Source organism: Marmota flaviventris, chromosome 2 (genome assembly GCF_047511675.1).
Source record: "Marmota flaviventris isolate mMarFla1 chromosome 2, mMarFla1.hap1, whole genome shotgun sequence".
NCBI classification, from domain to species: domain Eukaryota; kingdom Metazoa; phylum Chordata; class Mammalia; order Rodentia; family Sciuridae; genus Marmota; species Marmota flaviventris.
The window spans coordinates 135,167,645-135,183,112 of NC_092499.1; the positions used below are offsets into that span (position 1 = coordinate 135,167,645).

The following is a 15,468-nucleotide window of genomic DNA, read 5'->3' on the forward strand; positions in this document are numbered from 1 at the left end:
ACTATTAAAAATGTGTTTGCTGTAATGTAAACCTTGTGATGGACAGGTAGCCATTTTGAGCTCCCCCCCCCCCCCAGCATATTTTCCTTTGTCCTCAGTCTTCCAACCATAGTGCCTCTAGTGTAATAGTGATCCAATCATAGCCCTTTCCCTTGCCCTTCCAATTTTATATTAGTCCATTATGTGTATTGTAACTCCTAACTCCACCTATCAGAGCAAGTGTCAGTGCTGTATGAGGGATAGAAACCTGGGCAGACTTCCTGCCCAGTATGCTTGCTTGCCAGATTTTTGGTAGCACAACCTTCTGCAAAAGTAAAATTTGCCTTGACAAGTAATTTTTGAGTACATGTCTGATTTCTTGTGGCCATCCATTATTTCTAATAATCTTCTTTCTATTTTTCTCATTATATGAACCATAGTTATTTTTGGAGTCTTTATCTGATACATCTAATATCTGAATCACTCATAGAATGAATTCTATTATTCTCTTTTTACTTTTCTCTTATTTTCAGCATTGTGGAGAGCAGTGACAGAGAATAGGAGAGCAGTATCTGACAGTGGGGTCTCTGATGACCTCATGCCTGTGGCATGCAGAGTGCTAGGGAATGTTCTGTGCAAGGGCACAGGATGCTTAGCTACTGTGGTAATGCCTTGCATGAGGAGGCTCTGTGCAAGAGTCTTATCAGCTTTGACCTTGATCTCAGGCACATAACTCCTGGGAATAGAGGGATTCTCTTACTAGACAACAACAATGTTTCACTAGCTCTGTTACTCCTGAGCCTGCCCACTTAACAGTAACTTTAAACAATGGACCTTCTTGAGAGCTACACAAAGCTCCTAAAATTGCACATTGCAACTGTGGATTGCAACTGTGGAAAACCTACATAGATGTTTCTAGTTTCTGTAACTTTCCTGAATACAAAGTATAATGTTCGCATATTATTTCACCTGATAATGAGATGTATTTAAATAAAGTTTGCTGGTGTAACTCTTTAGATCTGCTTCTCCATCACAGAGCAGCACTCCACCTAACCCCAGTTTTATCTTCAAAATCATCTGCGAGTGTGAGTTTTTACTTTTCTTATCCCCCTTTGTCCCTTGCTGGAACTTGCAAGTTTGGCTGCACTGGTCACAGCTCAGCATGACTCATAATTTTAATTATTTCCTGACAACACAGTAGAAGAAAAAATGTAGAGTCTCTGGTCCAGCATGGTGGCAAACACCTGTAATCCCAGCCCCTTGGAAGGCTGAAGCAGGAAGACTGCAAGTTTGAGGCCAACCTCTGTGATTTAGCAAAAGCCTATCTCATAATAAAAACAAGAAAATAAAAACAGGCTGGAAATGTAGATCATTGGCAGAGTACCCCTGAATCAATCCCCAGTTCTGGGTGGGGAGGAAGTAAGAGTCTCTGGATGATATATATCTCTTAAAACAGACCACCTTAAACCTGTCAATGATTAGTTTTAAGCTATTTCATTTTGTTCTTGTAACTAGTGTGTAACCCTTACTTCTAGGGCATGCCTATGGCTTTTCACCCAAAAGCCCCTTATATTTCCCAAGGCTCATCCATCTTCCTGGAATTTGAATTATATAGTCTCTGTTTGTGCAACACATCTGAAGGCTCTATTTACCTTTTAGTCTCTTAGCTACTATAGTTTCTCTCTGTCCATGTACAGTTAGAGAAGCTGTCCAGTAGCATGAAGTAAATTTATATGCAGATTTTTAGGTTTAATTCTCTGTAGTTTCTTCCTTTCTAGTACTTTTTTCCTCAGCTATTTTGGCAACCTCATCTTGTGCTTCCTTAATTCTTTCTGATTGGGAAATAAACAAACAAACAAAAAAATCAGAAGATGCCCTCAGAGAAAGAAATCTCTTATACTTCTCTTCTGTGAGGTATCATAGTCCCTCAAGTCTTACTGTTATAGGGACAGACGAGGTAAGGCACTGAAGACAGCAAGAAACAGTTTTATTTGGCTGCAGCCAGGTTCAGAGGGCACAGCTTTTGCTGTAATCAGTCAATCCCCTGAACACTGAATTCAGGTTTCAGAATTTCCTACCCAACATATAAGGGGAGGGGCTTAGAAAGTTCATAGTCTGCAGAAGTTCACATAAAAGTAGCTTTTTCTTTCACTGTTCTGGGCAAGTTAACCCTTCAAGGACAACACCTGAAAAGGAGAGAAGAAGCTTCTTCTCCCCTTTCTTTCCTCCCCCTGCCAGCTGTTACCATGGAGCCCAATTGGTTACTTTTCTCTCTTTTTTAAATTTTTTTCTTAGTTATTGATGGATCTTTATTTTATTTATTTACATGTGGTGTTGAGAATTGAACCCAGTGCCTCACACATGCCAGGCAAGTGCACTACCTCTGAGTCACAGTCCCAGCCCTGGTTATTTCCCTCATCTTAGAAATGTAGATCTCTCTGTGAAGCTCCAGCTCAAGGCCAGAGGCCTTATTAAAGTATTTGTCCTTTTTATCACATTTTGCATTTGCAAACACACTTTTACAAACTACTATACTGGATACATGTTTGTGAAAAACAAGTAAAGGGGGATTCAGCACCTGGAGTGCTGATTTCTTCCTGGCCAGTGGCCAAGTAAAATAGAGCAACAGCAAAACAGGAAGTTTAACTCCATTGAACTTCTTTGTAGAGAATCTTTTGCTTATAGTCTTAAGATCAATTAAGGTGAAGATTTCTGGAGAAGCTTAGAAGTTTTGTGGAGGAGGGGGTGCCACTACATTACCTGTATTCATTATTCTATAATGTGGACATACACTCCCCTTGACCAGACTTTAGTCAGACTTTTCTGAACCTTCAACAAGGCTTTGATCTTGGTCCCTGTCCTCTCTGGTCTACCCATGCCAATCTTAGCAAGAATGGTGCTAACTCCATTTAGCAAGAATGTCCCCCACCCCTCTTGCATCCTCTAAGTAGTTTTCCCTTCACTGACTTACTTTGCTTTTTGTATATAAATCCCCAGCTGTATTTGCATTTGTTTCCTGTATTAAGAGCTGAGTCTGCCCTCTCTCCCCATTGCAATAGTCTTGAAGGCTTACTATTTTAACAAGAATAAATATTTCCTTTAACAATGCCTTGAGTTGTTTATCTCTCTGTATATTTTATTCCTCCTCCTCTTCTTCTTTCTGCAGTGCTAGGAATTGAACCCAGGGACATTTCACCACTGAGCTACATACCCAGCCTTTTATTTTTTATTTTGAGACAGGGTCTCATTAAGATGCCAAGGCTGACCTGCAGTCCTCCTGCTGAGCTTCCTGAGTAGCTGGGATTACAGGTATGTGCCACTGTGCTCAGCTCAAGCTCTCGCGCTCTCTCTTTCTCTCTCTCTCTCTCTCTCTCTCTCTCTCTCTCTCTCTCTCTCTTCCTAGCTTGTTGTTTTATTTTGTTTGGTTATCAGAGATTGAACCAAGGGGTGTTTTACCATTGAGCCACATCCCCAGCCATTTCTATTTTTTTTTTTTTTAATTTTGAGACAGGGCCTTATTAAGTTGCTTAGGTCCTTCCTAAATTGATGAGGCTGGCCTCAAACTTGCAATCTTCCTGCCTCAGCCTCCCAAGTTGCTGAAATTACAGGCATGCACCACCAAGACTGGGTATGATTGTTTTGGGTGTGAGAGTAAGACATGGTTGCTACATTATGGTTGAAAACTGGTTTTTGAATCATCAATGGATGCTGAAAACACTGACAGGATTTGGGTTCAACTCAGTCTCTGAATATCTTCCCCATGAATTACTTATTAATTACATTGGAATCAAATATCTTTACAATGGAGAGATCTGGCAGTCACAGTCTTAACTAAATTATCAAGTTTAGTATCTTGAACAGTGTGACTTCTGAAGTGAAGCAGTAAGTACATAACATCACCTGCATAGTATTATTGCCCAGAATGTTTAACCTAGACTCTAACTATGAATCATGTAGGGACAACCAGGCAAATCCAGATTGAACTTTCTAAAAAAATCAATACTACTATGGGAACTTTGATTCAATCCTGGAATGGTGGGAAACTGTTTATGAAAGACATTTTTTGAGGCAATAGTCCACTCTTAAGTTTGTGGACTGTTCAATGATACTAGGCATATTTTAGATGATATGTGACATTGTCAATTTTGTTGAATGTAATGACGCTATCACTTGTAGCATAACTTCCTTGCCTTTAGGAGTATTGGGAAGGACTGTTCTCTTTCAGTCCTTATCACTTCAAATCTTTTCCTTTCCCCCAAAAGTCATCAATCTGAATGACTAGCCATGGGAAGTCCTTTCCGGGGTTTGGTAGGTGTAGTGATTTTACTAGATTCAGGTTCAGAATACTTAGATTACTTGGCATTTGTAATCTGAAAGGAAGCTATACTTGCTTGGTCAAGAAGAAGTATTTCCTGCGTCTCTTACCTTCCGTCTTTTTTTTTTTAGTTGTAGATGGACACAATACCTTTGCTTTATTTATTTTTATGCGGTGCTGAGGATGGAACCCAATGCCTCACACGGGCTAGGCATGCGCTCCATCACTGAGCTACAACCCCAGCCCCTTGCCTTTCTTCTTTAAGAGCTGACTCAGGGAAGGCATCTGTTCTCTAATCCTGACCTTTCACAGTTGACAGTAGCCTTCTCCATTGATTTTTTTAAAAATGAAATTTAATATTTTATTAATGTAACATAAATAAAAAGAGTATAAAGTATATTCAGTATACTGAATCCTTAAGTACAGTCTGAAAACAAGTGCTAGAAGAGGGTTTTTAGCAGGAGGGTCTTCAGCTACAGGAATGGAAATTGGAGGAAATAATTCTTATGCTGGGAAGTAAAGACCAGAAGAGCACGTAGGGGAAGAGGCCTGTAGACCAGGGGGAGAACTCACTGGGGTTCAAAGCCTCTCAGCTCTGCTTCTGGGTTTTCCACAGGAGGGGCGGCCATCTGCAGTGGTGACTTGGCCTTGACTGTGAGGAGTCACGGTGTCTGCTCCTCACATGCTCCCGTGGGAAAGGCCTACAGTGGGAAAGGCCTACAGTGGGAAAGGCCTGGGGACTTGTCACTCTTCCTTTCCTCAACACCCTGCGAGGAGGGTTTGGGAGAAAGAAGAGAAAGCAAAGCGGTGCAAGCTGCCTGTTGATTTCTTTGGATGCCTGGGGTGGTGCTGGTGGGTTTGGGCCAAAGCACTCACGCCCGAAGAAGATCCATCTGCGCGAGCGCGGAGCTGGGTCGCGATGGGAGTCTGGTCCAGCTGCAGACAGCGGCAGTAGCCACTAGCGCCGGCTCGGGCGGCCGCGCACCTGGGTTTTTTCGGCCGCGGGAACGTGCCTGCTGCAGGGGCGGGCCGCGCGCCTTGGGGGGGGGGGGGTGTCGGGCTGCGGGGGAATGGAGCCGGAAACGCCTTTCCGGAAGACAGGGGGCGGTGCCGGCCTGGGGCGGCTACACGATGGCGGTGCCGCTGCGGGAGCTGTCCGCGTAGCTGGGAGCTGCGCAGAGCAGGATGGCTGCGATGGGGCCGGCCGCAGCTGGAGACCAAGTCCCGGGCGCCGAGGCGGAGCCGGGCTCCTCGCCGCCGCCGCCGCCCCTGGGACCCCTGCTTCCTCTACAGCGGGAGCCGCTGTACAACTGGCAGGCTACCAAGGCGTCGCTGAAGGAGCGCTTCGCTTTCCTTTTCAACTCGGAGCTACTGAGCGATGTGCGCTTCGTACTGGGCAAGGGCCGCAGCGCTGCCGCCGCTGGGGGCCCGCAGCGCATCCCCGCACACCGTTTCGTGCTGGCAGCCGGCAGCGCAGTCTTCGACGCCATGTTCAACGGCGGCATGGCCACCACGTCGGCCGAGATCGAGCTGCCGGACGTAGAGCCCGCCGCCTTCCTGGCGCTGCTGAGGTGAGTGGCGCCCAGCTGGTGTGCTCCCAGAGGTTGGAGTCGTCCCGCGAGCCGGGCGGCATCTGCTGGTCTTGGGAGTAGATGTTGGTGTCTGTCTCCACCAGCGTGCGTCCTACCGTTGAAGGCGCCTGCACATTTCAGTTGGCCTGAGTTAGGAGAAGTGGTCAGAGTAGAGGATGGTCGAGGTTGTCCTGATTGCCCGCTTGCAAGATTTGTATTTTTGTTTACTTTTTAAAAAGTTATTGATTAACGTATTAGTTGTCAAGCCTCAGGAGAGTGAATAACCAAGACAAATACATGTCTTTACTTGCCTTGTGTTTCTGCACAAGAGGTCACATTTGCTCAAAAACGAATTTTGCCATGTATTATATTTGGTTCTGTCAATATTTTAGGATAGTAGAGTCACATCTGATCGATTTTGTTTAGTGGAAGAGATGTACTAGTTAGGCATTAATTAGCTTTTTATCACAACAGCCCTCCCTGTTAGGGAGGTGTAGGTATTTTTCCCAATTTTATAATAGGACCGAGGCCTAGAAAAGTAACTAGTCCAAAGTAATGGAGCCAGCTCACACAGAAGACCATGTGTGTTTCATTATACCAAGACGTTTTTGGCTGCCTGAATAGAATGTGTTGTTTTTAAGGTAGCAGCATCTTGAGCCATACCGAATCGGGGACAGGTCATTGGAATCCAATGGAGAGCCCGCAAAGGCTCACCACTCAATCAGGAACCAATAGGAAATTGAATATAAAGTTCACACAATCAGAAATGAATGCTAAAATCCCATTAATAAATGGATAAAAGACAGGATTTTTTAGTTATCAAAGAAAAGTACAACTTATTAACAAAAAATATTTAATCTTAGTAAATAAGGAAGTGCAATTTAAAACAATGAGATACTTTCCCCCTTCTTTTGACACCATTTTTTTTAAGTTCACTTCTGAGGAGCACTTTTGACAAAGATGGGGTTCAAAAACCCTTTTGGAAAATAGTTTACTATAGGTTTTCTTTCCACACTCAGGAAGCATCAAAATATTAGAAGAATGTTCTGTACAAAATATTTACAGTAGTGTTATTTATAATAACGAGGAAGAAGTCAGCTGTAGGGAAAGGTTAGGTAAACATTATATTCCACTTGATGGAATATAATGCAGTCACTAAATTTGACACTTGTAAAAACCAGGTAATAATATGAAAAATGTTTATAATAAATAGAATTTAGAATTCCATGCAAAGTAATTACAACTATTGAAAGAAACAGGCAAGCATACCTAAAGACAAGGATAGAAGGAAACACCAAGATGATGGTCCTTTTTTTCCCTTCTTTTCTCTTTGTTTACTATATTGTCAGTATTCAGTTGTATTTATTTCTTGTGGGGGGCCATTTTCTAGGTCATTTTGGTTTTTGGTTTGAAATTGACTAGGAGGATCAAGTAGATTATCTTTCCTTTCTCCTTACAGTATTACTTTTGGAGATGAGACTTTGAGAGCATTTTTAGTACTCTCCCTAAATGATACTTATGGCTAAATTAGAGAACCATCAATGTAAAAATATCATGAGTTTTTTTCCTTTGAAAAAGTGTTGAAATTGCTAGGATTGACTGTAGAATGAAAAATGTATGTTTGATCTTTTCATTGAAGGTGCTAATCAGTCCTTTCTCATCAATAGAAAATAAGTTGCTTTTATAGTCCTTGAAATGTAGCACAGTGCAGTTTCATTTCTCATTTTCTATTTTTAGTGCATTGTATTTTCATGATATTCATCCTTCAGTTATTGTTTCTATTCTGAAATTGCTACGTAGGCTGTTTTTTGTTGTTGTTTTGTTTGCTTTTGTTTTCTGTAGTGGAAATTGAACCTAGGCCCATTTTTAAACTTAGTTATTGGCTGACTGAAGCATAGATGCTGTATTACCTAGTAAAGACTTACGAACTTAGGTTTGAAAGCCATTTTAAAAACTGCTCACTTTGAACTGCTTGCCCTTTAAATAATATTCTTCATTTGCTCATTTTTTTAAAATATTTTTTTTAGTTGTAGGTGGACACAATATCATTATTTATTTATTTTTATGTGGTGCTCAGAATCGAACCCAGTACCTCATATGTACGAGGGAGGCACTCTGCCACTGAGCTCCAGCTCCAGCCCTCTTCCATTTGTTCATTTGACCATTGTTATATGCCTCCCTATACCAGTCACTGGTTTCGGTTTTGGTATATAGCAGTGAAGAAGAAGTCTCTGCCAACATAAAGCTTATAATCTAATAAATACTGATGAGTGTTTTGAAGAAAAATGATCAAGCCTATGGGGGAAGAAGCATTCTAAGCAAGAAAAAGTATGTTTTAGGTGCTGAGTTTCTGCTGTTGGAAGAACTGCCAGAGTAAACCAGTGTGATTCGAGCTGAATAAGAGGGAAGTGATAGGGGCTGGGGCTATGGCTCAGTGTAGAGCACTTGCCTCGTATGCATGAGGCACTGGGTTCAATCCTCAGCACCACATTAAATAAATAAATAAATAAATAAAATAAAAATATTGTGTCCATCTACAACTAAAAAATATATGTATTTTTTTTAACAAGAGGGAAGTAATAGAAGATAAGGTTAAAAAAACCAAAAACAGGGGCTGGGGATGTGGCTCAAGCGGTAGCGTGCTTGCCTGGCATGCGTGTGGCCTGGGTTCGATCCTCAGCACCACATACAAACTAAGATGTTGTGTCCGCCAAAAACTAAATAAATAAAAGCCAAAACCAACAACAAACCCTGACAGGATCATGCAGGACTTTAGAGAATGAAGGACTTCGAGTTTCATCTAAATGTGATGAAAAGTATGTGGAGGATTTTGACCAGGGGTGTGCTGTGATTTGGTTTACGTGTTTTAAAACTCATTTTTATAGTTGTTTGGAGATCAGACCATAGGGGGAATAAAATAAGATGCGGTAGGATGAATTAAAAGACTTTTATAGTAGTCCAGGCAAGAAAAAAAAGAAAGAATGAATTGTGTTTAAATGATTAGACCAAATGAGATTATGTAGGGAACGGATATGGATTGTGAAGAGAGATACAAGGATGAGTGCTGGTATCTTCCAGTGTGTGTGGAGATGTAGCCACAGAAAAGGATCATAAAATGAAACAGGCAACTGTTAGTGGAATCCTAAAGGTCAAGTTGAAGATAATGTTTGAAGAAAAAGGGAGTGGAAAAGTGGCCAGCTATGTAAAATACCTTTGAGAGTTGGGTCAAATGACATTGAATTGATTATTAGTTGTTGGGGTTTTTGGCAGGAGCGGGTGCAACTGGGGATTGAACTCAGGGGCACTCGGCCAGTGAGCCACATCCCCAGCCCTATTTTGTAATTTTTTTTTTTTTTTTTTTTTTTTAAGAGAGAGAGTCTTACTGAGTTGCTTAGCTCCTTGCTTTTGCTGAGACTGTCTTTGAACTTGTGATCCTCCTGCCTCAGCCTCCTCAGTGGATGGGACTACAGGTGTGCGCCACTGTGCCTGATAATGATTAGTTTTGATGAGAGGGCAACTGTGGATATAACCCTGTGGAGTGTTTTTGGCTGACTAGAGGAGGTTGGGGAGAAAATGGGAGATGAGGAACTGCAGACAGCTAGTATAATCGATCATGTCATTTTGTTGCAAAGGGGAGCAGCGAAATGGAGGAATGACTGTAAGGGTAACTTCCTTAGGATGTTGTCCTCGTCAGCATCTTCTTTTCCCCCATTAATGCATGGCATATTCCAGACTTTAATTTTCAACTGGACTTTCACATAGAGATGTCTGGTACCTATGCAGGTGGACCTATCTTTAATAAAAACATCTTTGATGAGTATTTGCTGTGTGCCATTTACTGTTCTTGTGTACCTTATGTGGACTCACATTTCAGATTATAGCCTTTTGAGGCAGGCTCACTTAGTATTATCTCCTGTCAGCTTTATAATGCTATAAAGAATCCCAAAATTCTGGTGCTTAAACTAGTTTATTCTTGGTCCTGATTCTGTGGGTCATCTGGGAAGTGACTTGTAGGCTTGACTCTCAGTTGTAATTTGGTTTCATTTTGTTGTACAGATTTCTCATCCTTTTCAAGACTTAACTCTCTCTACCAATGTTGTTAACAATTATCGTTCTAATATTGCAAATAAGTATCATGGTTCCTTTGAATCTTTTAATGATTCATTCATTCTTTTCTTTCCTTTCCTTTCTCTTCTTTTCTTTTCTTTCTGTATTTTTTTTTTTTGCCTGTAGGATGAAGTTTAAAAACTTAACAGGCACACAAAACCTTTGTGATTTGATCTTTGTCCCCACCCCCAATCCACTAAGTGTCCCAAACCTGATTCCTCATGGTCTTTTTCTTGTTTTAATGCCTGTCTTAGAAAAGAGCTCCATATCTTCCAACTTTGCAGTCTTTCTGCTTAAATCTCCACGTTTAATTACTACAGATAATCTTCAAGATTTCCATTTTCTTTTCTTTTTTTTAATCATTACTTCTACCCCAGAGGTAGAAGCATGCACTGGCTCATCTAATCTCTGACATCATGTTTTGGTTAAATGTTACTGTAGAATAAATCACTGCAATGCCTAGTGTCTTAAACAATAGTTTTATTATCTTTTATAGTAATGTGGGTTGTCTGGGATAACCTGGGTGGTTTGTTTGGCAACTTTTTCTGGTCTCTTATATAGTTGTACCAGGTAGTAACAGGAGCTGGAGTTATCTGAAGGTATGACTCAGATTCTGGAATGGCTAAGCTTTTTCCGTATCCTTATAATCTCAGATCCTCTCTAGGAACCTTCTCTAGCTAGTCTCTTCAGCAGAGTAGCTTGATTTCTTGGCTGATGTTTCCCAAGAACACACTTCAGGAGCTCCCAGTATCCTTAAGGTATAGGCCCCAAACTGGCACAGAGCCACATTCTGTTGATTAAAGTGATCCATACTATGTTGATGCAGATTCATTATGAGTGGAAAAAGGCATGTTTTATTGGGGAGCATCTTAAGAAATTAGTTATCATGTATTGGTGTCTAATGGATACTTCTGTTATCATTATGGTGTTACTTCTTAATAATTTCATTGTTAAGCTATAAGCTGTCTTACCTATATATTTTTTTAAAGAGAGAGGGAGAAAGAGCATTTTTAAAAAATATTTATTTATTTATTTTTAAAGTTTTCAGTAGACACAACATCTTTGTTTGTATGTGGTGCTGAGGATCGAACCCCGGCCACACGCATGCCAGGCGAGCGCGCTACCGCTTGAGCCACATCCCCAGCCCCCATATTTTTATCTCTAGCACCTATCACAATGCCTGCTAATATGTAGTCCTCAATAAGAGTTTTTGAGTTGTAATATAAATTTCCTTATACATGGTCTTGTGACTTTTTCCTTATGAAATCAAGTTTTCACCTTAGCCTTTTAAAAACCTTTCAATTAGATTAAATGTAACCTAAGCTGTATCTTTTTAGAAACCCATCTCTGGGGAGAAAACAGGGATAGTTTGATGTTATTCAGTCATTTATCTGTGCTCTTGTCCTTAGAGGTTATATATATGAGAGCTTAAGTGGTCATTTTAAAATACAAAGAATTGTGGTAATGTTATGCTTAAGTTTTAATACTTATAAAATCTTTTAATACTTTTAAAATCTTGGCTTATTTAAAAACTATATAAGTAAAATATGAATGAAGATGATTCTTTTTTTTCCTATGACCAGAGATTGAACCCAGGGATGCTTAACCACCAAGCTACATCCCCAGCCCTTTTATATATTTTTATTAGACAGGGTCTTCCTGAGTTGCTTAGGGCCTTGCTAATTTGCTGAGTCTGGCTTTGAACTCGAGATCTTCCTTTCCTCAGCCTCCTGAGCTGCTGAGATTACAGGTGTGTGCCACTCCTCTTGGCTGATTCTTGGATTTTCTTTTTTAATATTTTTTTTAGTTGTAGATGGACACAATACCTTTATTTTATTTATTTATTTATTTTTATGTGGTGCTGTGGATCGAACCCAGTGCCTCACACATGTGAGGCAAGCGCTCTACCACTGAGCTACAACCTCAGCCCGTAGATAACTTTTTTTCTTACCAAAAATGAAAATGTTTTCCCTGTCAGTGTTATATGGCAATCAGTACTGAATTGTCTAGTCAGTTAACATGTATTTATTGAAACTTAAACATGTACCCACACTATGCCTGTTGATGTAGAGAAACATTTCCCTTTCTATCTGACTTTAGCTATCTGTAGATTTACAAATGCAGATTTATCTCCCCTGAAATGGTGGAGAGATAAATGAACCACTATTATTGCAAGTAGCTATGGGATGCTAAAAGTAATCTTGTGATTTACTTCGCCTCAGTTTTCCCTTTAAAATGGAGTCACTTCTTCTCAGGATTGAATATAAATAAAATGAGATGATATATGTGCCAATGCTTACAAGACTGTAGAATCTTTTAAAAGCTTCAGATTTTCAGTTTGCTCATTGTCTTTTAAAATAGTCCTTAAAGGTTTAGTTAGCTCTGGTTGATTTCTTATCTAAAATAGTGCTGAACATCTCTGCAAATTTCCTAATTGCTTTGCAGATTCCTGTATTCAGATGAAGTTCAAATTGGCCCAGAAACAGTTATGACCACTCTTTATACTGCTAAGAAATATGCAGTCCCAGCCTTGGAAGCACATTGTGTGGAATTTCTCACCAAACATCTTAGAGCAGATAATGCCTTTATGTTACTTACTCAGGTAAGTAAATGTAACTAAAGTCTGTGTCATTGTAGCTTAAAAATTGAATGTAAGCATAACCATATGTGAATATTTAGTGTTTCCTGAAAAATTAATTCCAGATCATTATTTTAAAGTATATTTGTATTTTTACAGTATCTTTCAGATTCATAAGTTTTAGACTAGAAATACAAATTAATACAATGCCAAATAATGTAAAGAAATTAAAGCCTTATACAAGTGGGGTGTTGTAACTAAAAGTTAAATGGCTACTTAGGATTGGAGTTGGCATTAAGATCCATTGTTGTTCCTGCTGTGATTGAGAATATGATGCCATGAAATTTTCTGGACATCTTTGTTCTCAGTTTTGCCAGATCTGAAATAAAAATAAAATATTTCAATTCTTCTAAGATTGACTATCTTGGTACCTGTTTCTGGACGCTTTCTGGCCCATTCCTAGAGGAATTAGAATTTTAGGTTTATATGAAATAGTCTTTTCACATTCTGAAGTTTCATTAAGTATAGTATTCATACAAAAAGTTGATATATTTTAAGTATATAGCCTAATCTTTTTTTTTTTTTTTTTTTTTTTGATGGTGCTGGAGAATGAACCCAGGGCCTTGTGCATGAGAGGCAAGCACTCGACCACCTGAGCTATATCCCCAGCCCCCGTAATCATTTTTTATTATCTGAACATACCTATGGAAACATTAACCAGTCTTTAACATAATTTATTTATCATTTGTTAAATGCCTAAATCTGAATTTCATACTTTATACATAAATAGTTTCTCTTTTTAGATAGTGTTGTAATGTTCTTGTATGAATTGTTTTTAAAGTAATATAGAATCCAGCTGGATGTTGTGACACATGCCTGTTATCCTAGCACTTCAGAGGCTAAGTAGGGAAGATCACTTGAGCTCAGAAGTTCAAGACCAGTTTGGGCAACACAGTGAGACCCCAACCTTAAAACAAAACAAATATAATCTTATTGAATTTTAGTATTGGAGGTAATCACTGATGACCTCTAGCTCAACTCTCTCATTTTAGAAATGGGAAATTAAAACCTGGGCTAACTGCCTGCTTGTCCAAAGTCTCATAACAGATGAAGCTAGAGTTCAGAGCTCATGTTTCCAGCTCAGTGTTCATTCTGTTCTATAAGAAAATGTGTGGTACCTTTTGAAAAAATTCTTCTGTCATTAAGTTTTTCTTTATAGAAGAACATGTTGATGTCACCTCTTCTTGGATATTATTTCAGAACTCCATCTAGCCAGATACTAAGCTAACAGTAGTAGTAGTAGTAATTATAGTAATAATTGCAAAATGTATTGGGTGATGATTTTGTATAGGCTCCTTTCTCAGTGTTCTGTATGCATTAGTTTATTTAGTCCTTACAATAACTGTGTGAACTATAGGTGTTCAAACTAAAGGCTTTCTTATTATCACCATTTTATAGGTAAAGAAATAAAGACATAAAAGGGGGAAATAACTTGGCTAAAGCCATGTAACTAATAAGCTATCTCCTTGCATTTTTTTAATTTATGAAAAAAATCTAATAAGTAAATTGATATTCATAAGAGTCACAAGGTTATTTGTTCAAGGGGTTTTAGTGTATATGGAAAAGGTCACTTAGCAACTTTTACATTTTAAGTTCAATTATACAATTCAGACATAAGTAAACTGAACTTTGGCAATTAAAATACGGATTTAAGCTGGGCTTGGGCACATGCCTATAATCCTGGTGGCTCCAGAGGCTGAGGCAGGAATATCATGAGTAAAGAAGCCAACCTCAGCAAAAGTGATATGCAAAGCAGCTCAGACCATGTCTCTAAATAAATACAGAATAGGGCTAGGGATGTTGCTCGGTGGTTGAGTGTCCCTGAGTTCAATCCCCAGCACCCCACCACCACCACCACCAGTACAGATTTCGGGTTCAGTAAGTCTGAGATGTGGCCTGAGAGTTTAATTTCTAATAGGTTTTCAAATGACACCAGTGTTTCTAGACACTTTGAATGGAAGAGGTTATTTAACAGGCATCACTAAAAAAAGGAACTTTTCAGTATCTTGATGGCCTGAGAACCCAATATTATGTCCAAATTTTCACTCATGGGGTCATGTGAACTTCTTGCTCCTGACAAGTGAGTTATTTGCACTGTATCATGTTCATTTAGTTGAGACTGTTTATGGAAGCTTCACTATAAAACAGATTGCCAGTACCAGCATGATTTATATAATGAAAAATACTTTTTTATGAACTGTTATCAGAGTTAATATTAAGGTAAAATTTGAGAAAGTATATTTTACTCTAAATAACAATGATAGATTTTGTAGGAAACTTAATATTGCCTGTGTAATATAAGGAGTGACTGACAATTGCTATCCTGAAAAATATAATTTTTACAAAGAATTTTCCTCCTAGATTAAAAGGTTAATTTTTATATTAATTTTTAACTAAAAATATAGTTCAGTTTGCCAGAAAATTTATTATAAGCAGTTGGTCTGGTTGTAGTAAATTTTCACTTCATAAAATGTACTGTTTCATACTTTAAAAATGCATGAACTTGGGGCTGGGGTTGTGAGTCAGTGGTATAGCGTTTGCTTAGCACGCATGAGGCACTAGGTTCAATCCTCATCACCACATAAAAATAAATAGATAGATAGATAAAAGTTTTGTGTCCATCTACAAATAACAAAATATTTTTTTAAAAATGCATGAACTATGATCCTAGACTGGATCCTCTACTAAAAGGAAAAGTGTCATAAAAAATAATCACAATCAAGTGAAAAACTGAAATGCAGCCAGGAGACTGGATAAAAATATTGTATTAATTGTAAATTTACCAAAGTTAATTACTGTGGTTATGTAAAAGAATCTCCTTGTTCTTAGGAATTTAAAGTTAAAGGGCCATGGTTTCT

At 39.1% G+C, this 15,468-nt stretch overlaps 1 protein-coding gene across 1 annotated transcript in view; it reads left to right on the forward strand.

Moving 5' to 3' along the window:
- Positions 1 to 5,403: 5,403 nt before the first annotated feature.
- Positions 5,404 to 15,468, forward strand: part of Btbd1 (BTB domain containing 1) — a 36,648-nt gene continuing 26,583 nt past the window's right edge. Inside the window, exons 1-2 of the mRNA XM_027921922.2 lie at positions 5,404 to 5,865; positions 12,418 to 12,574. Of these exons, the coding sequence (XP_027777723.1) occupies positions 5,480 to 5,865; positions 12,418 to 12,574 (543 nt within the window). The 5' untranslated portion in view covers positions 5,404 to 5,479. The remainder of the gene's footprint in view (positions 5,866 to 12,417; positions 12,575 to 15,468) is intronic.